This window comes from Anastrepha obliqua, chromosome 1 (assembly GCF_027943255.1).
Source record: "Anastrepha obliqua isolate idAnaObli1 chromosome 1, idAnaObli1_1.0, whole genome shotgun sequence".
NCBI lineage: Eukaryota > Metazoa > Arthropoda > Insecta > Diptera > Tephritidae > Anastrepha > Anastrepha obliqua.
In genome coordinates, this window is record NC_072892.1 from 68,255,867 (window position 1) to 68,276,173 (window position 20,307).

General features: G+C 35.7%; 1 protein-coding gene across 1 annotated transcript; it reads right to left on the minus strand.

The window, feature by feature from the left end:
• Positions 1–15,456: 15,456 nt before the first annotated feature.
• On the minus strand, positions 15,457–18,940 carry LOC129253169 (terminal uridylyltransferase Tailor). The gene is made up of 7 exons (XM_054891439.1): positions 18,688–18,940; positions 18,258–18,633; positions 17,926–18,150; positions 17,612–17,860; positions 17,378–17,548; positions 17,072–17,273; positions 15,457–17,004 (listed from the first exon to the last, which is right to left on the minus strand). The coding sequence occupies exons 1-7, from the start codon at positions 18,712–18,714 to the stop codon at positions 16,821–16,823; spliced, it is 1,434 nt and encodes a 477-aa protein (XP_054747414.1). The 5' UTR covers positions 18,715–18,940; the 3' UTR covers positions 15,457–16,820.
• Positions 18,941–20,307: the final 1,367 nt, after the last annotated feature.

Genomic DNA, 20,307 nt, shown 5'->3' on the forward strand with positions numbered 1-20,307 from the left:
TCTAAGTGACAACTGTGTCAAATTTTGTTCGAGGGCCCTATATTTTCAGTAGGGTAGTTAGGGGCTCTATATTTTTAGTTAGGCTTAGTAGTTCCCTACAATTCTCGGCGCTTCTAATCTTTGCCTATTTATTTATTATTAGTTAATATTCGGCGGGCATTGCAATGCCTGAATAAGTACTCGTATACAAGTATATGTAGAAGTATATGAAGTCCTTGTCTCACCAACGGCAACTTCAATTTTATGTTTCAACTCCTAGTTGGTGCAATTATATTCGGTGGACCGGAAAATAATGTTGTTTTTACAGTAAATTCGAAAAAAATAAATTTCTCACAAGTTTTTCTTATTAGTCAATGATGTAGTCACCCTCGTTGTCAACAACCTTTTGCCATCTCGTGTGGAAATTTTTTATGCCAGATTGATAAAATCCTTATTGAACTTGTCGCCAACAAGTGCTACTTTGAACTAAGTAGGAAACTGAGCAGTAAAGTCCTCTCTCGACGAACAAAACTAACACTCTACAAGACTCTCATCATGCCCGTCCTAACGTATGGCGCAGAAGCTTGGACGATGACAACATACGATGAAGCGACGCTTGGAGTGTTCGAGAGAAAGATTCTGCGTAAGATTTTTGGACCTTTGCACGTTGGCAACGGCGAATATCGCAGGCGATGGAACGATGAGCTGTATGAGCTTTACGGCGACATAGACATAGCGCAGCGAATACAGATCCAGCGGCTACGCTGGCTGGGTCATGTCGTTCGAATGGATACAAACGCTCCGGCTTTGAAAGTATTCGATGCGGTACCAGCTGGTGGTAGCAGAGGAAGAGGAAGGCCTCCTCTGCGTTGGAAAGATCAGGTGGAGAAGGACTTGGCTTCACTAGGTGTGTCCAATTGGCGCCGGTTAGCACGAGAAAGAAACGACTGGCGCGCTTTGTTAATCTCGGCCAAAATCGCGTAAGCGGTTATCGCGCCAATTAAGAAGAGAAGAAGATTGATAAAAATCAATTGGTTTTTCAGTAAAATATCTGTAAATGACATTTTTCATATCAACCAAATTTCGAATTTTTTTGTTTGTTAAGAAGTGTTGCAGTGAACGGAATAAATGGAAATCCGATGGCGGAATGCCAGGCGAGTAAGGCGGGTGAGAAAATACCTCCCACTCCAATCTATTAATTTTTTTGGAGCAATTTTCTTGCGCAGTGCGGTCTTGCATTATCGTGTTGCAAAATAAGGCCTTTTTATTGATAATCGCCGGATACTTTTCAATTAATGATTGATTTACTCGATCTAATTGTTCACAGTAAAGGTCTGCACTAACAGTTTAAATGTCATAGATCGATAAGCTGTGTTTTCTCCATCCAGATTGTGCGAAACTCAAGCAGCTGCTGGTTTTGTTTTACCAATTTGTTGCAAATAATCTTGAATGGTCCAGCAAGGTTCGTTAAGAGTATTTGACAGATCCTCGATTAACTGACACGGATTTGCTTCCACTTCTCTCTCTTAAGTTGATCTTCCTGATCGATATGAGTCGGAAAGATTGAAATTACTCGATCTGAACTGAGAAAACCACCTTTGGCATTTACGAACATCTAAAGCACTTGGGTAAACATCGCAAATGTTTTTGGTAGCAACTGTTGCACTGCCACTGTTGTCAAACTCTGAAAGTGGGCAAAGGAGATATGAATCTTTTCTGATATTTGGCTAGTCACTTCAATCAACATGGCGAAGAAAATTTCAGGTTTAAGTTTTTACAACTAAACAAGTAATCTTAACTTTAAATGGTTTTGGCATGACTTTCAACTACGCAATGAACTCGTAAACGGTAAAGAAACATTGGCATGCACAGAAACGGCATTACTTTTCAGTCCCTCCAATATATCCTTAAAGGTACCAACAAAAAACCTATAATAAAGTCAAATCGACCGACTCACTTCCTCGTTTCTGCTGACTATTCGATTTTGTTATATAACTGGTGCGTATCTTTTTTGTTCGTTCTTTCCTACACTTTGTGGTGTGAGCCTTAATTTTCTGGGAAATTTTATGGGAGCAGGACTGCCATATTATCAATCTATACTAGGTCGCAGGACGTAGTCATAATCTATGGAATGAGGAAGCAGGCAAGTGCAAGAGCTTCAGACATTTTGGTTATCGCTCAAAGAACAAGAAACACTGCATGCTTGCTGAGGCTCTCTAAATCAAACGTCCGCTTTTCATGGGAACACTAACGGGGCACTATACAATTGGCTGTATACCTGCCAGGCTCAGAGTCCTGCATAATGATTTCTGTAAGATGTAGAATCCAGTCCGGGCAATTGACTCGCATTTCGAAGAATGTACTGGAGATTTGAGTAAGAAATTAGTTTCTGACCCGATTGAACTACTCCCGTAGCAAGGTATACGTAAGGAGAAAAGCGGAATCACTATCTTATAAATGCACTGATCCCACCTTTAAGGGGGCTGCAAATGGCCTTACGATTTGGAGATACATTTGCCAATATTTACTTAAATATCATTAAAGAGGTAGAAATTCTGTACAAAATAACGATCCGATCCACATCGCAAAAAAGCTCAGACAACATTATAACTTCGTTTATCGCAACAAAAACTTTAAAACATCAACGAATTGAACAAATGTGATCCAAAACCTTGGAATAAAATGATTTCTGATGAATGTTGGTCAATAGGTGAAATGGTTGAAGTACCACTTACTCCCTGTGTAGCACTAAAGTGCCGTTTTGATACCATTATGAAACCTTCAACAGGTAGATATCTACAGCCAGCCAGAGCCGTTGATGTAATGGAGAAGATTAATAGGATTTAAGTTAGCGCACTGCCCCAGGCTGTCAAATGAGCACCTGGTGACCTTAATCGTCTAGCCCGGATATTTACAGAGAAAGTGCTCAACAGTTTCCTTTTCTGAAAGGTCCCCATAGCTTCTGCAATGCGGGTTAAATGATAAGCCTAGGTTTTCCGCATGTGTGACGATCGTCCAATGACCGGTAAACATAGCTACAAGACAAAATTGAATGGTGCGGAGTCCCCAGGACTTTCTGAGTGCACCGTCTATTGTATTGGGGTAATAGGGTTTTCGAAATAGCACATGAAGAAATGGAGTTCCACAATTTCTGCGCTTGCCTGAGGAATAAGTTGTGCAATTCCCCTTTAACAAGAATCAACATCAGGGGGGGCCGATGAGGAGGTCTCTGAGACCAATTCAGTCCCCTTCCTGGCAAACCCATCAGCAATTTCATTTCCCCAGATGAATGTAAAAAGCTTGTCAAAATATTAAGTAATCGTTTAACCAAAATGTCTTCTCTTAACGGGGGCCATTACAAAAGTTTTAAATTTCCAAGAAACCTGGTTTAATTTACTTATTGAAGCTTTGTGTTCTAGAGAGATGAACTTACCTAAGTGCGATATAACCTTATTCTTAATGTTCGAATAAATAAAACATAGTAAATTTCTTTTAAGTAAGATTTTAGTTTCAAAAATTATTGAAAAAAATAAACAGCGTTGAACGGTTATGAGAGACGTTTTCTTTTTTTCACAAATCCTAATGATATACAGGGTTTTTGTAAAATGTCATATCTGCCTACCATTAAGAAAGAGCTTGAAACTATACTCCTAAGGTTTAATCCTTTTCGTGAAAAAGATTTAAAAGATTGTACTCATAGCGTCACCAATGTAAACGAAGCAGACAGTTTTAAATAACACTGTGCGACAGTGATTTTATACTTTTATGGAGACCTAGTACAACTTGTAGATATAGTAAAACTAAGAAAAATGGTATAGGAGAAATTTCCAATACACCCCCAAAATCTCATTTTATGGCCATAAAACCGTTTTTCGGTAGGTTGATGTGAACAATAACTCCTAACTTCGCCAATTTCCATCCGATTTCGAATTTGTTTTTTTAGTAATATGTAAGTTGTATGCAGTACAGTGTACTCTTATGTATACATATGTATATATCCAATAAATATTACGTATCTATAATAACGCATCAAAACACATCCTTATTCCCATTTAGCGTAAGTTATACCTACATGCCAAATTAATTTAAAAAAAAATTAAATCTTAAAACCCACACAACTCTATTAATTTTAATTCAATTACAGTCAAATATAGCTCATTCGACGCAAAATTAAATTTACTATAACAGTAGTGTACTAAAAAAAATCCTCAATATCGAATAATATCGTAAAAATTATGTCAAAGTTGAAAAAATAGAGAAAAAATAAAACAAATCCAAATACTTCCGCCTACAGTCTCGTCAGTTGTAATTTCAGAAAAATTGTCAACACACTGTTAAAATAGTTCTTTCGAACTAAAAAAACAAATTCGAAATCGGATGGAAATTGGTGAAGTTAGGAGTGATTCTTCACATCAACCTACTGAAAAACGGTTCAATGGCCATAAAATGAGATTTTGGGGGTGTATTGGAAATTTCTCCTATACCATTTTTTTAGTTTTTCTATAGCCACAAGTTGTGCTAGGTCTCGATAAAAGTATATTTAATTTTTTTTTTTTTGTCACACAGTGTAATTTATTAAATGAATCTACGCAGACTTCCTTAAATAAAACAACCTACAATTTGTCTAACGCGCTGATAAAAAAAGTTGCAATATTTTGTACTGATAGCGACAGAAGTAATTTCATTATCTTCAAATACCTTATTGTACACATTAACTGTTAAGGCCGAAGGATTTTATATTAGTGGGATCAACATCATATTTCGGAATTATCTCAAGAAGTACGTGCAACTAATCCCGATCAACTACTAGACTTAATTCACATAATTTAGGGCGAAGCAGAATTTTAGCGGGACAGCGGTTAACGGGTTAACGGGTGGTGGTGATCAGCTGATCTACTTCTGTCAGAAAATTCGTTCGGTTAAACACAATTACGACGGGGATGGAAAACATTATTGTGACGGGATGGTTTTCAGTTGAGATTTTGTATTTACAATAAAATTAATTTTGTAGTGAAATCTTTTCGTTTTTTATATTTGTGAAGCATCTCGTTGAAGCTCATTGCTACAAAAGAACAACTTATTTCTAAATTATGGATACTTTGCGGGTTTTCTTGTGCAAATCGAACATTATTTGCTTGTTATTTATCTGTTGTTGCTTGTAAAAAAACAAATTGTCATCAAGGAAATAGAAAAGCAATCCTTAGTCTTTAACCCTAATTGTTTTGCTGCCGTAAAAATAACCGATGGCAAGAAATCCGTCCCGCGGCAATTCTGCGCAATTTCGTGCTAATAAATGTATTCTACGAGGGGTGCCTTTTATATGTCGGGATTAGAGAACAAAAACAAATTTTAATCATCGAAAATCACTTTATTGTTTTTCAAAATATTCTCCATGAAGATCTATACACTTTTGCATGCGTTTGAACCAATTGTCGGAATACTTTTGCCACTCTGAATGAGGTACCTCCAAAACATGCATTCTGAATGCTGCAACCACTTCTTCAGGTGTCGAAAAACGTTGCCCTCCAGTTTATTTTTTATGTACGGGAATAAAAAGAAGTCATTCGGTGCCAAATCAGGACTTTACGGCGGATGACCCATTAATTCGATGTTTTGGGTGCTCAAAAATGCAGTTGTTTGAGCCGATGTGTGAGAGCTCGCATTGTCCTGGTGAAGAGTGATCCGTCTTTGGCGATTGGTTTTCCTAATTTCTTGGAAGACAACTGGCAAACAAATGGTTGTGTACCAATCAGAATTTACTGTTCTGCGTTGTTCTAATGGTGCGGTTGCGACATGTCCAGTTTTTCCGAAAAAACAGGCGACCATTTGCTTGGAAGTGCTTCGTGCGCGAACAACTTTTGTTGGATTTGGCTCATCTTGAAACACCCATACAGTCGACTGCCGTTTACTTTCGGGCTTATACGGGTAAATCCATGATTCATCAGCTGTCACGATGTCATAGACGTGTTTCGAAGCCACGCGATCGTATTTTTTGAGCATTTCCTTCGACCAATCGACACAAGCCTTTTTTTGAGCGATTGACAAATTGTGTGGGATCCAACGCGAACAAATTTTTTTGACAGTCAAATGTTTATGCAATATTGAATGTATGCTGGTCCCACTAATGCCTAAGATTATCTCAATCTCACGATAGGTCACATGACGATCTTGCAATATCAGTTCGCGCACAGCATCAATGGTTCTCGGAACAACAACTGATTTTGGACGACCTTCACGAAATTCGTCTTGGAGTGAACTACGACCACGATTGAATTCAGCATACCATCGATAAACACTGGTCCTTGATGGAGCTTCATCGCCAAAAAATGAATTAAGTTCATCCATGCAATGCTGCTGAGTTAATCCACGTCGAAAGTTGTAAAAAATAATCGCACGAAAATGTTCACGATTTAATTCCATTTTTGGACCGAGATGAATCCTTTAAGTTACTGTAAACAACACAAATAGCGCTGGTATTTCAAAACGTTCTGAGTATGTGAAAGCCAAAAAATGTCAAACTTTACAATACAGCTGTCAGTTGCCAGATTGCAACACCAGGGTTGCCAATTCCCGACATATAAAAGGCACCCCTCGTAATGTTAACAGCGGATACCCGAAAACCTGTTACCCGCCATCCGCTGCAATCTTTTCAAGGGGTTAAGCGGACTAGGAGCATTTTCGCTGGCAACGCTGCCGAAAACCACAGTTATTATCTAAGGTGAATGTAAAAAAAAAAAAAAACTTTAAAAAATAAGAACAAGAAAGACTATTTGCACTAACACGTTCGAAATTACATTCATTGTTTTGATATTTCTTAGCAATCCGAAAAATTGCAATTTAAGATATTTTTTAAATAAATTCTTCGTATCAGTGCAGCTAATACCCGTATTTGTTGTCTGTGCTCCATCTTTTACTGACAAAACAATCCAATAAACAAATCAGCTGTTCACTAATCCGCATAACAATCGTCTGTTACACTGCGATTTTAATCAACTCAACTGTCTCGTTAATCCGAATTAATGTGGCCGTCTGTCCATGCTATTATAGCTTGCACTCAATATTAGAATACTCTACTTTAAATGCTTTGCTAATCTTGCTTACCCATTTTAAACGCAATATTAATAAACATTTTTTTGTTTTTACTCCTTAAAGGGTAGCTTTATTCTGCATATTTTAAAGGTAAAAATAAAAGGTTCGTCATATCGACGTAGTCGCTTTTATTTCCGATTTTTTGTAAGAAAAATGTAGCATAGGTAAAATCTTGCCACCCTGCTTTCAATAATAATAAACCTTACCTGAAAAGAAAAGAGAGTCCAATGTGACAAGCGAATGTAGAGGGCAATGGAGCGAGAGAAGGAACAGTGTTCCTTGAATCGTCGAAGATTACTCGTGAAATGTTAAATATGACTTCAATTCCTCTCCTATTTATGATATGCGCTCTCCTGAGTCGCACGGTTTTTAGTAAATATATGACTTGTAAAATTCTAAATGAGTTTATGTGCTTTCGGTGTTTAAATGTGAATTTTTACTCATATTAAAAAAGTTTGTCCCAGACCTACTCCCGGAACCCGGCATGAATTTAAAATGAACTCTAATAAAAATGTTTTGCTAATATTGGGGTCCCTAGTAAGTATATATGTATATACATATGTATATACTCGTAGACATATTCGGCAATTTAATTCTTTGGAATACCTCTTGAGCGCAAAGTTAGCAGCTGCCTAATGGCATAAAAATATAGTATATATGTCTGTCTGTATGCATGTACACCGCTTAACTGGTCTCGCGAGTGTCCACGTCACTATGCAAATTTACATACACAAACACGCACTGGACAAATTAGTTTTGCGACAATAAAACAATATCCGAAACTGCAGTACACAAAATGCAGTGAATGTAAAAAGTTTTCCCGGAGGTAATTTATATTAGCCGCTATTTAAGAACCATATGGGCAGTGTTGGTCACATGTGTGTAACAGTTTCGCGTGTTAATTGAAACGAAATTAATTAACAATCGTCCACTTTTCTCTTAATGCAATTGCTGCGATATTTAAGTGCATGTCTCTGCGAAGGTAGCTTGACGGAAATATAATATAATATGTATGTATGTATGTATGTATGTGTGTGTGCATGGATGTAGTCGGAATCTCTTTGCTACTTAAATAGCAACAATTATTGCTAAAGTGAACTGAACGTAGCGACATTTAAATAGATACGCACAATATTCGGAAAAAAATATATATGTAGGTATGTACCTATGTCAGGGATCGCCGTAGCTGAATGGGTTGGTGTATGACTACCATTCGGAAAACGTAGGTTCGAATCTCCGTGAAACACCGAAAAGACGAAAACGTTTTTTCTAATAGCAGTCGCCCCTCGGCAAGCAACAGCGAACCTCCGAGTGTATTTCCGCCATGCAAAAGCTCATAAACAATATCGGAGTAGGCTTAAAACTATAGGTACCTACATTTGACCCACGCCACAAATAGGAGGAAGAGCTCGGCCAAACACGAAAAAAGGGTGCAAGTGCCACTTATATATACCTATATATTTATATGTATATATATTTCTTCATTACTGAATTGAAAATAAGAATTTCAGTTACCTCGAAATTATTGGGATAAATTTTATGCAATTTAGTAAGTATTTTTATTTTACTTTGCACACTTAGTGTTAAATCCGACCCTCGTAAAAAAAATATTCAGAGAAGCTACCTGCACATACGGTGTACAATGGTCCTATTTGTACAAAAAAAATACAAAGCGAATGATTTCAATGTCAAATATTTGCCATTGACTGCCGAAGGGCGACAGCTATTAGAAAAAACGTTTTCTTTATTTTTGGTAGTTCATAATCATAATCCATATATCTAAATAAAAATAGATTTTTCAGAAGCTGTACAAGGTGAGAAATTTTCCTGGTAAGACGGGTCCGTACTTTTGTTGTACATAATGATAACGCTTGAAACAATCTCCCATATATAATCCAGGGTTACCAACACAAGCAACGGAAAAGTAATTAGCGCGTCTATTTACCGCCTTTATGCAAAGTATACACGCTCCAACCGTTGTATCAACACGTTGTATGAGTACAATGAGTTGGACGTCTGTTTAGTATACCCATTCCAAAATGATTACAACGCGTTGTCCAACTTCATTATTCTCATATTCGTGGTGTTGAACATTTCGCAACTTGCAGGAATCATGTAAAATTTGTTCAATAAGAATAATTGATAAAGTTTTATTTTATTTATTATATTATTTATTATTATTTTTAAATTTTTTTTTTTTCTTTTTCATATTTTTTTATATTTTTTAAATTTGATTTCTGCGTAAAAACTAAAAAGAGAAATGTGAACAATCTGCGTATACATGTTCCAACTCATTGTACAACTACTAACTCCGCCCACCAAAAATTATAACAACCGTTGGAACAACATGGAAATCGGCTGTACAACAATGGTTGGAGCGTGTATACTCTACATTAGAGCATTGTCGACAAATCTTTCTTTGCACCTTCCTATTCTTACCTCTAGGCAGAGCTTCAGGTAGATGAAACAATGATAGTGGACAGTGGACAAAATAAACAATCGTCGTTTTCCATTCTTGCAGCTGTTACATAGGATATTTTGAGAAGGACTGTGTATAGCAAAGCATATGTACAAAAAAATAACAACAACACTCCAACACTCCTTCTAAAAATAGTCAATGTAACAGATGCAAGCATTCTTGGAATGTACTTATATATGTGTTTTTTGTTGTACATATATTCGTTTGTATAAATGTAAGAAATTTTCATTCAGAGGAAATTGTCTGATCACATTATAATAAATATAATCCTGTACGAACTTTCACACAATAAACATCACTCAAATCTCATCAGAACTCTTGTTATACATTGCTGGAACCTTCTGGACCTCTAAAAATGTCTACTAAAGTAACCTATAATTTTATATAGCACTAGCAAACCCGGCCCGCTTCGCTGGGCACACTAAAATAGAATAGATATGGTTTAGAACAGAAAAGATATGGTTTTCATATTATTTATTTCTTTATTCTTTATTCAAGCGCTTTGGCATAAACAATATTTTTTGTTTTTCTATTTGTTTTTGGGAAATATATAATGTTGTTGGCTTCCCAACACGTGAACAGCCAACGTATAGTTGACCATGGGTGAATACTGGTTCTTCTAAATTCATCGCGCATATTTCTAAAGTTTGCCCTTGTGATTTATTGATAGTTATTGCAAATGCTAAACGAATGGGCAGTTGCAAACGCTTGAATTCAAATGGCAATTCAGGTGGAATCATTGGAATTCTTGATATTAGAACGTCTTCATTCTTCTTCAATCGTTTGACTACTTCATTTTGTTCTTGACGTTCTTCTGATGTCGCGTTATTCCGGGTATTTCTCATGCGCCTATTATTATTTGTCGAACGACCAATATGATTACGTGATTGTCTTGGCATTTGTACTGTAATAAACATGATTGTAATTATGGTATTCTGAGATTTTAAAACATGTTTTTTTTCAATTTTGTGGATTATATTTTCGATGCATATGTGTTTAAAAGCCCAAGTCCACATGGTCAGGATTATTTTATTTTGTTCTGATTTTCTTAAATCATCTCTTTTCTTCTGAAAATTGTTGACAATTTCCATGATAAGACTATTAATTTTTTCATCAAAGTTACGCATTTTTCGTGTTCTTCTTTTGCATCCTTTAACAATTTCTTTTGTTTTTTCATTTTTTTACCATTTTTTTTTCACTCATGGTGTATCGTAGCTTATCACATATGAACCGAAAAAATAAATCCACAACACATAATTTCATTTGAACATTCGGATTTCACATTCAATTCTCAAATTTCGTAAGAAATTATTCACTGTTCCAAAATCCACTCCAAAAAAATTCACAAACAATTTTTACATGTTGCACTTACGTTTTTTCCTTATGGCATCCAAATCAGAAAGAAATATTGACACATTGTAACTCACACTGTCAATTTGACAGTTCAGTTCCGCTCCAAGCGTTAAAAAAGTAAACGACATTATGGCTGGCTCAAAAGAACGCTGTACGCGTTGCCGGTGTTCCGAATTACAACCAAACTTTACCAAACCCATTTTCAATACTTACTTAACAATGTGTGTAAGTTTGGTTTAATTCGGTGCAAAGACACGGCGGGTCCACGTTTTGGCATATATTTCAAGACCCTGGTATCTGATTCTTAAAATTTCAAAACACAAACCTTCTCCATATGTGTCTCTTCAATGTGGCAAAGTTTGGTTCAAATCGGTTGAGCCATTCTCCGTAAAGTTCATCACAACGCGAAAAACGGCTGAATTTATATATATATATATAGATTTAAATGTTGTCTTGTGCATGAATAATAAGATAACATTTGATCTTTGTGATCTATCCCATTCATGTACTCGTTGTAGCGATGTAATGCCATTGGTTTTAGAGCTTTCGTTTTTCTTTTACTTTTGTATTCTTCCAAAGTCGCTTAATACTCACTTAAAATTAATAAAACATCTCTTTTATCTTTAAATTTACCTATTATGACATTAGTTTTGTTCCGAAAAATCGCTTAATTTTTCAAAAGTTTCATTTTTATTACTTAACAGTTGTTTGTCTTTCTTGTTTTTCTCAGAGTCTCTGTACAGTACCTTTCTGAGAGGGAGACTGTTGAGCACTTTTTTGTGTAAATGTCCAGGTTTGGCAGTTGAACGATTAAGGACACTAGATTCTCCTTTCTTCGACAATCTGGGACAATGCACCAACATAAATCCCATCAATTTTCTCCATTACATCAACAGCTCTGGCTGGCTGTAGATATCTGTCTGTTGGAGGTCTCATAATGATATCAAAATGGCGGTTTAGTGCTGCACGGGTGTGCCAAAATAGTACTTCAACCATTTCTCCTACCTGCCTACATCTGTACAGTAAGTTTTACAATCAGTCAATGTTCCTACTAACTAAAACTTATGTAATAATATCACCACTTCCTGTATATACTTTTATACGCAATACAGTTCACGAACTTTGGGATAAAATATATAATTTCATACTGTGTTTGTGCTTTTTATTAGTATTATATCGCCTTAACATTAATCTTCCTCGCCATGGAACTAAGGATTCGTCTATTGACGTCTCTGTGTTTGTTATATATCTTTCATTTTGACATTGAAATAATTTATAGCGGGAATTATTTGCCATAGGCGATTATTATTTTATTAATTAAAAAAAAAATGAAAGCGTCTTAAGATATTTTGAAATCTTAGTCTACTAATATGACGGGTAAATTAATCAAATCGAAATTGTTTGTTTGTGCTCCAATTGTTTTCAGTTCTTGGACATTTTATAGTGCCCGTTTACTACATACTAAATACTACAAAAATATCTTGAGAGAAAAATGTATCATCAAATAAGAGTTCAAAAAAGTCACCTATTTTAGATACCTTTTGGAAATCCGACTTGTCCACAAAAACGATTTTTTTTAATCACCGTCATCAGCCTATCTCTCAGTAACTTCACTAACTTTAGTTTCAGGTTGTTGTTGTTGTATCAGCATAAACATTTCCCATACATATACAGGGAATCCTGCTGAAGTGACAGTCCTTGGCCGGATATAAATCCGGGTCGTTCCGGTTACGTAAAACCAACTGTCGTGGGAACGTCAGTTTCACGTTCGTCAATTGTCAGATATTCTCAAAAATATCGTCAAGTGTATCATCTAACTGTTCTATATTCATATTTACATACATATGTCTTTCTCATATTCCGAATCAGTGTCACTATACATACATTATAACAAAATTTCGATTATTTTTTTTCTTTTCTGCAAACAACAAATCATCGCTTTCACTATCACTGCTCATTTTCTGGAATCCTGATTGTCCTGGTTCTAAGATAATTTTTATTTTCATACGTTCTTATCCTCACCAGGGCCGTAGAGAGCATATCCGGGCCCCGGGGGAAAATTGCAATGCGGGCCCTTTCCAATTATGTCTAATTCATATAAATACGTATAATCTCGAGTCCGGGCCCCTCTGAAAACTCCGGGCCCGGGGGAAAAATTCGAATTTAAATTAGTTGAAGTTGTAAGCTGGTAGGCATATTGTGCGCGCTGGAGTCTCACATTGCTCCGTTAGAGAAATATTATCTACGATCGATTTATTTTCAAATACAACAAACAGGAATAAGGCCAGACAATCGAGCGTTTCATTCACCGTTTATAGTAACTCACAGGGACTTTCGAATTCGGGGCGATGGAAAACGATATCATTATGTAAGAAAACGGTTGCTTACCACTAAAGATCTAATGTTGTCGGGAGCGATAAGCATTTTTGAAGTAGCAGGGCAGGCTAAAGTACAGATAGGAACGATCAAAGACAGTTTGCATTTGGAAGAAAACATTAATATTGTGAGTAAATTTAAATATCAGTATTGTGGAGGTATGAATGCATCAAAGCGAATCAAAATAAATGTCCAGGGTGTGGAATGGAAACGCGCAGGTTCGAGTTCTTAAAGGGCTGCCCTTTCCGGTACCAATCATTGTGGAAATACTGCCCGAGCCCAAAGATACCAAAATATTTAAATCTTCAGACGCAAAAAACGGGCTTTTTGCAGCTAAAACTAGTTGAGCCATCAAGTCATCTTACGACGTCGGACTATAATCGGTCGATTTCGAAATTTGGTAGAGGGAAAACAGTTGAGGAGGTCATAAAAGACCCCAATAAGAAACTACGCAATACACTGCAGACATTAGAAAAAGCAGGGCTTAGCTAAATAAAAAAAGTAAGAGTGAAGCTGAGACGAGCACCTGCTAACGTCAGAAGGATTAAAGCAGATCACGAAAAAGTGAAACCCGTAGCCGAAATGACCAGACCGGAAAATATCAAAGAAGTACAAAGTTTGTTGGACATGGATGCATATTAAGACAAATGGTACACGCCCTAGAGCGCAAAGAAACAATTTGTAGACGATTTAATGAAAAAATTTAGGTGGAGTAATAAACCGAAGTTCTGCCGTTTTGGATCTTATGGAAAATGGTATGTTTGGCCTCTACATACAAAACTCCATAAAGCATATGATAGGATATTGAAAATAAGGGATTTCCAACTAAACATTAATCTCTTAATTTCTACCTGAATGTAAATAAATGAGTTTTACGAGGAAAGGAGGAATATGTCAGACACCAATTATAACGGTGCATGTCCCTTACTTAGTAAACCACTTATGTACATAGAAACATGTTGTTAATCATTTAGTTGGTTCAGAGAGAAGGTTGTATTGGCGTATAGTATGGGCGTATAGATAATACCCGTCGTCTTCGATAACAAACACTCAAAAATTGAGACACCGGGGTACATAAGAGGCGCTCATTCTGTACTGAAGAAGCTTAGCCTTTTATTTAAACAATTTCAGCTGATATACCATATCTTCTTCTACCGATTTTTGCAAGGGATGCCAAATTTTATGTTCGGAAGAGAGTTTTTGCTGACGCTCTTGATTTGAATTAATGGCTAGTAATGAAAGATCGGGTTTGGCCTAATCCTTGCAAAGCCAAGAACTAAAACGAAAATAAAAGATTATCCACGTTAGCTTTGGAGAAGCAATTAAAGTCCTTGAAACCGGAACGACAAGAATCTATGCCCCAACAAGTATTATGGCTCCGTCAGAATTTCCAAAACCTTTGACTGGAGTTTACTAAACCCTGCTGGTGCGGTATAGTCACCGAAGGTCTTCGTCTAATTCATCTTACGGAAGGCCCAGCAAATATGCTGTTTCAAAAGGTTAGGTCCAGAGAGAGAGGGCCGTTAGGTGAGTAGGTTTCTGAGGGCATGTAAATACTGGTGCGGTGTAAGTAAGAGTTTAACCTACTATTGTACAATAGAGCCAAAGTTTAGTTGTTGTCGTTGTCGCTGTTTCTTCTGTTTTTTCCTCTGGTAGTCCTTGTTGGAGTCGTTCCGAAAATATAGGCCAAATTGTCATTCTGACTACTTTTGTTGGGAACATTGTTAGCTTTAGCCACCTCAATTGCTTTTAAAGTAGTGCTCAATATCCAAAATCCTATTATTTCATAAAGCTTTTTTTATGTTTATTTCGCAGTCACAAAACGGCTCCCCGATTGGAAGGTCGCATAGACCTATCGGGTACAATAAAAATAAACAACCACATATACCTACATACATACATCTAAAGAAACTGCAACGAATTCAAAAATAAATAAAATGACAAGAAAATTCCGATGCCATTAATATACCATAGGTACTTCCAAAACAAACATGATTCAACGCAATTTAAAAAATAAGACGATAGAAATCATAAAAAACTAGAAACTGCCGTAATAACGGTAGTCTATACAGTAGTTTTACGTCCTACCCTGGCGTTTTGCGGACGTTCATCCGGCTATCTTAATTAAAAAGCAAAAATGCTTCAAATGGCTCCAAATTCAATTTCTTAATAAAAACAACTTTTTTGGTTTTCCTTACTGCAGTTTATTCTTGACGAAAGAGAGCAGTGCAATTGGAAGTCACATGAGAGATTTGTACTACTTTTATTAGAATTACGTTATTATAGTTGTAAAAACGTTGCTTTTAAACGTTTTATTATAAATACTAAACCTATAAAGCACTTATTGCGAGCAACATTTCAATTTATTTACGATTTACAAATGTGTATTTAATATTTAACGAAACTGATTTGTACTTTTTTAATATTTGAAGTTTACTTCATAATTAAAAGATGTACCAAATATTTTTCACGAATATGATATTGCATAGAACAACCATAATATATATGTATGATAACCTTCCGGTACGAGCATGTGATCTCATAGACTGAACGCTTAAAGCTTTCTGTATGCCAGAGTTCAGCTTTCACTATTTTATACCTTTCGGTTGGTTAGTGCTGTTGTTTATGTAACAGCATAAATATTCTCCATAAATGTTTGAGGAATGCTGCTGAAGCGGCATTCCTCGGCCGAATATAAGGGTTGTAGAACCGGCTGTCGTGGAAACAGGACTAGTGCTCTTGTTGCTGCCGGTGTGAATGGATCGCAGCTACCAGTACTTTATTCCTTTTTCAACGATTCGGTCCGTGAGACCGATGTGTAACTTATAACTTCAGGTGAACTTAAAATTTATGCTTGGATGCAAGAGTTATAACTGTTGTAATTCTGGATTATGGCGCAAAATTAATCACCCCACGGAAGATTTAAATTTTCGCAAATAGCGCCATCATCAGTCATATTTATACATTTTTATATTTTATTAAACAAAATATAATGATAAATAATTTCACGCCACTTTGCAAAGTTACTTCAATTACTTTATGTATGATAATGCAACGAGAAATGATGGTTCAATTGATAGATAGTAGATATTTTCAAAATTATTTAAGAAATTTTTACTGTGAAGTTTGTGGTTAAACAAAAAAAATTAAAAGACTAAATACCAATAAGTGTTTGGAGTGCGGAGAGTTTTATTTATTGGATCCCTATGAGTTAAAGTTGTCTATGCCAAACCGAAAATTGAGATAAATAATATTTGTAATGCACTATTATTATGTATATTAATATTCAATTCATATTTTTTAATGTGTTATTTAAGTACTTTTCGTGGAAAATTTGTTATTTCGTTTTATGTTTATTTTACTATTGAGTACAATAACAGCAAATAAGAATTAAATACATAATCCAAGCATATTAAATTAATGTGAAAAAATTAATATTTTCTACACTTCGGTTCCGCGTTATGAAATTCATGCTAGTAGCGGAAGATTATCAAATAAAAACGTAAAAAAATTAATGTAGTCATAAAATAAAATAAAATGGATTTTATTTCAGTTCAGATAAAATGTCGACTGACTGTTTTAAATAGTCTCTCCACTCCTTAAAATTCGTTATACTGCAACGCTCTGCGACGTTGTGATTCATTTGCAATGGATCTTGTACGACCATGGGTGTATTTAACTGTATTCCACAATTTTTTGTCTCACTTTTCAGTACAAAATTGGTATAGCTGCAAGAAAAGATATATAACAATTATTGTTCGTTACCTCTCATAAACTATGGTATATCATAATTACCGTTGCGGCAACAAGGCTTCAAAATTTTTTATTTCTATATCCTTACGTCCGAAATAGGGACAAACTACATGCAATTTATAATTAAAATTTGCGTAAAATTCGCAAAACTCTTTAATGTGTTGTTTGCAGTATTGTGGTGTGACGTTAAGAGCTTGCATTTTTAATTCAGCCAAAGATATTTCGGTGAAGTTACCAATCCAGGCTGTAATATAGACAATGTGCAATAAACAGTAATTTTTTAGGCGACGAAACCAAAGAATAAGTTTGTTTTTGAAAAGTATAAAAGTTAAGGTGAGATTTACTTACGGCCAATCAAAACATTGGTCAGCATATTTTTCTGAAGTAACTCAATTGATGGCAGGACATTTTTGACCTGCAAAAAGTAGATTACCATCAACGACATGCAGTACGTGGTAATATGTCCATTCAATCTTGTGCGCTCTAACCATTTCTTCATAAATATACACAGCCGTCGGGCTAACATTCAAATTCAATAAATAAATATGATTAATTTCAAATTACAGTAAAGGGTGAGCAAACCTATTGGTTGTTGTAGGAAAATATATTCAAGCAGTCTTGTATTGCAATAACTTATACCGTTGGAAAATCCAACATCGCATTCAATATTAGTCTTCGTACTAGTCATCCGCAGTATGGGTACACGCGCGCCTCGTATGGGACGATTCAGACGCCAATCGATGGCATTTTTCTTAACAATTTCATGAACTTTATCGAATAAGTTAAGAGTTTCGGGCGAAGCACTTTGCTCAAAACAATTAAAGCGTCCACCTATTGCGAATAACATTTAATAAAAATATATATTTACAAACAGGCTAGATAGAAAATATACGTACCGATGTCAACATAGATATCCAAGTCTGAGTTCCGGGAGCCAATGCCAGTTATTCGAGATCCGAATTTATATAGTTTGATAGTTTTATCTGGAAACAGTTTCTTCAATATATTACTTAACGAATCTTCTATAACAGAATATTCAGGAATTTGTTTTAATTTTTCGGCCACTTGTAATTGATTGGCGAAAAATGTTGCGAAATCGGTCCTAACAATAGCCTTCGCTTCTACATCGCATCCAAAAATTATAAACAAAAGCATCCGTTAAAAAATGTTATAAACACAAATTGAGAAGTAAACAATATTTATGTAATACGTGCTTATACTTGCTTACTCTTGGGTAACTTGATCAGCTTAGGTTCGGATCGTCCCTTTTCTCCTCGTCTCTTCTCTGTAATTACTTCTTTGGTGGTGTTCATCCGATGCCGCTCGGCCAAATGAATCGCCGCCTTGTCAGCCGATTTGCCCAAATCCTTTTTGCAGAACGTGCAATGATAAATGTTTTGTATTGTAGATAGTTGTGTAAGTTGCACAAACTTTGTTTTATGCGTGGACACAATAAGTACAGGATTTTGATCCAAAAATTTTTCAATTCCGAGCACAACGTTTTTCAATGAATTACAGAGATTAGGATCAATTTGATTGTACACACCACTATACGTTTCCAAAGAGTTGATGAATAGTTGCGACTCCAACGTTAAAGGATGCAACTGTAGGAAATATGAAGTTTAATTTAATTTTTAATATAATATTGCAGCACTCACATAATCCTGCGTTGGTAACTCAGCCATGTTTTATTTAACAAACGTTTTTAAATTCTTTGACGAAGAGAATATTTGTGTATTTAATGAATTATATTCCGCAAACACGCACGATTAAAGAGCGATGACTGTTCACAATGTGTAGATCATAGATAATGTGTAGATGAATATTTACAAATTTAGGAATCCCACAATTACTAAAAACCCATGACTGAACTCATTCGTTGCTAAAAACTCAAGAATGATAAAATACAAGATTGCGCCTACCCAATTTGCCGTAACGTCAGTGTTGTGAATAAACAAATAAAGGGAAGAGCAAAAATATAGAAAATTTAGAGAATTATATTCCGCAAACACGCACAATTAAAGATAGGTGACTGTTCACAATATATAGATGAATATTTACAAATTTAGGAGTCTTACAATTACTAAAAGCCCATGACTGAACTCGTTCGCTGCTAAAAACACAAGAATACAAGCAAGGCGCATTCATTAAAGATGGTGGCACTAGATCAATAACAATGTTTTGTAAGTTTGATTGTCAAAGCAAAGTATTGCGAAACTAGAAAACAAATAATGAATTCGCCTTGTTTCATTCTGAGCTGACAGCCACATAGACACGGCGAAAGAAAAAAAACTCCGCTGATTTACCATCCCCACCTTTAAAAGATTCGCCTTGAATACAAGACTGCATCCAAGCGCAATCTGTTTCTCTCTTATTCTTGATAGATACCAAGTTTGATCGTTAGGTATGGTGGAAGAAACATTTTTTTAGGGGAACTTTGGATTCTACGTCATTTGGTTTGGGTTTCACAAAATTCAACTTTGTGTAATGACAAAAAATAAAAACCATCACAGCCATCGCTCATACCATTGGTTTGTTGACCAATACGGTGAATATAAATGAGCAAATCTGCGAAATGAAGTGCAAATGCTGCTGCGTGGTTAGGCAATTGTGAAAAGTTGAGTGTTTTTAATTAAATTTAGCTATATTGGAACTATTAAGCTATATTACAATTTGAATTAAAACCATTTGCAACTTTGCACATTTGTATTCTCGGCATTCGTAAACAAACCAATGGTATGAGCATTGGCTGTAATGATTTTTATCTTTTGTCATTACACAAACCTGAATTTTGTGAAACACAAACCGAATGACGTCAGCATATCTGTCAAGAAAACCTGCATTTGAAGGCTTTATATTAATTTTTACTTTCACAATTTAACGCACGGAATTTCGTTTTCATTAGTTTGATTAGTTTAAATCTCACAAATCACAATATTACTAAGCCGTTCACTGAATTTTTACAAACATGTAACTTCTCCTACTTTTGTTTGTTTTGTCCGTTTGTTTTGTATTGCGACCACAGCTGACGTCAGACTTATTAAAATCGCGAGAAATAAAGTATGTAACTGCTTTTTAATGGCGTCACCTGAGTTAATAGATTCGCCTTGATGATAGCGGTATGTTTACAACAAAGCGGTATGACAAAGTCAACGCAGCCATTGCCAATATCACTTCGTTGCCATCTAAACAACGATTGATTGGAAAAGCGACAGCTATTTGGTGTTTTTTTATTACGCTCATATTGGCAGCATCTTTGACAACTTTAATTTTCCAAT

Bases quoted from the DNA above. Each gene is read 5' to 3' on its own strand.
- LOC129253169 (XM_054891439.1), bottom strand. From the start codon at position 18,714: ATGGCTGAGTTACCAACGCAGGATTAT. The intron at 18,151-18,257 runs GTAAGCAAGTAT...GATGCGATGTAG, and splicing joins GCTGATCAAGTTACCCAAGA to AAGCGAAGGCTATTGTTAGG. The intron at 17,861-17,925 runs GTACGTATATTT...TATTCGCAATAG, and splicing joins GGATATCTATGTTGACATCG to GTGGACGCTTTAATTGTTTT.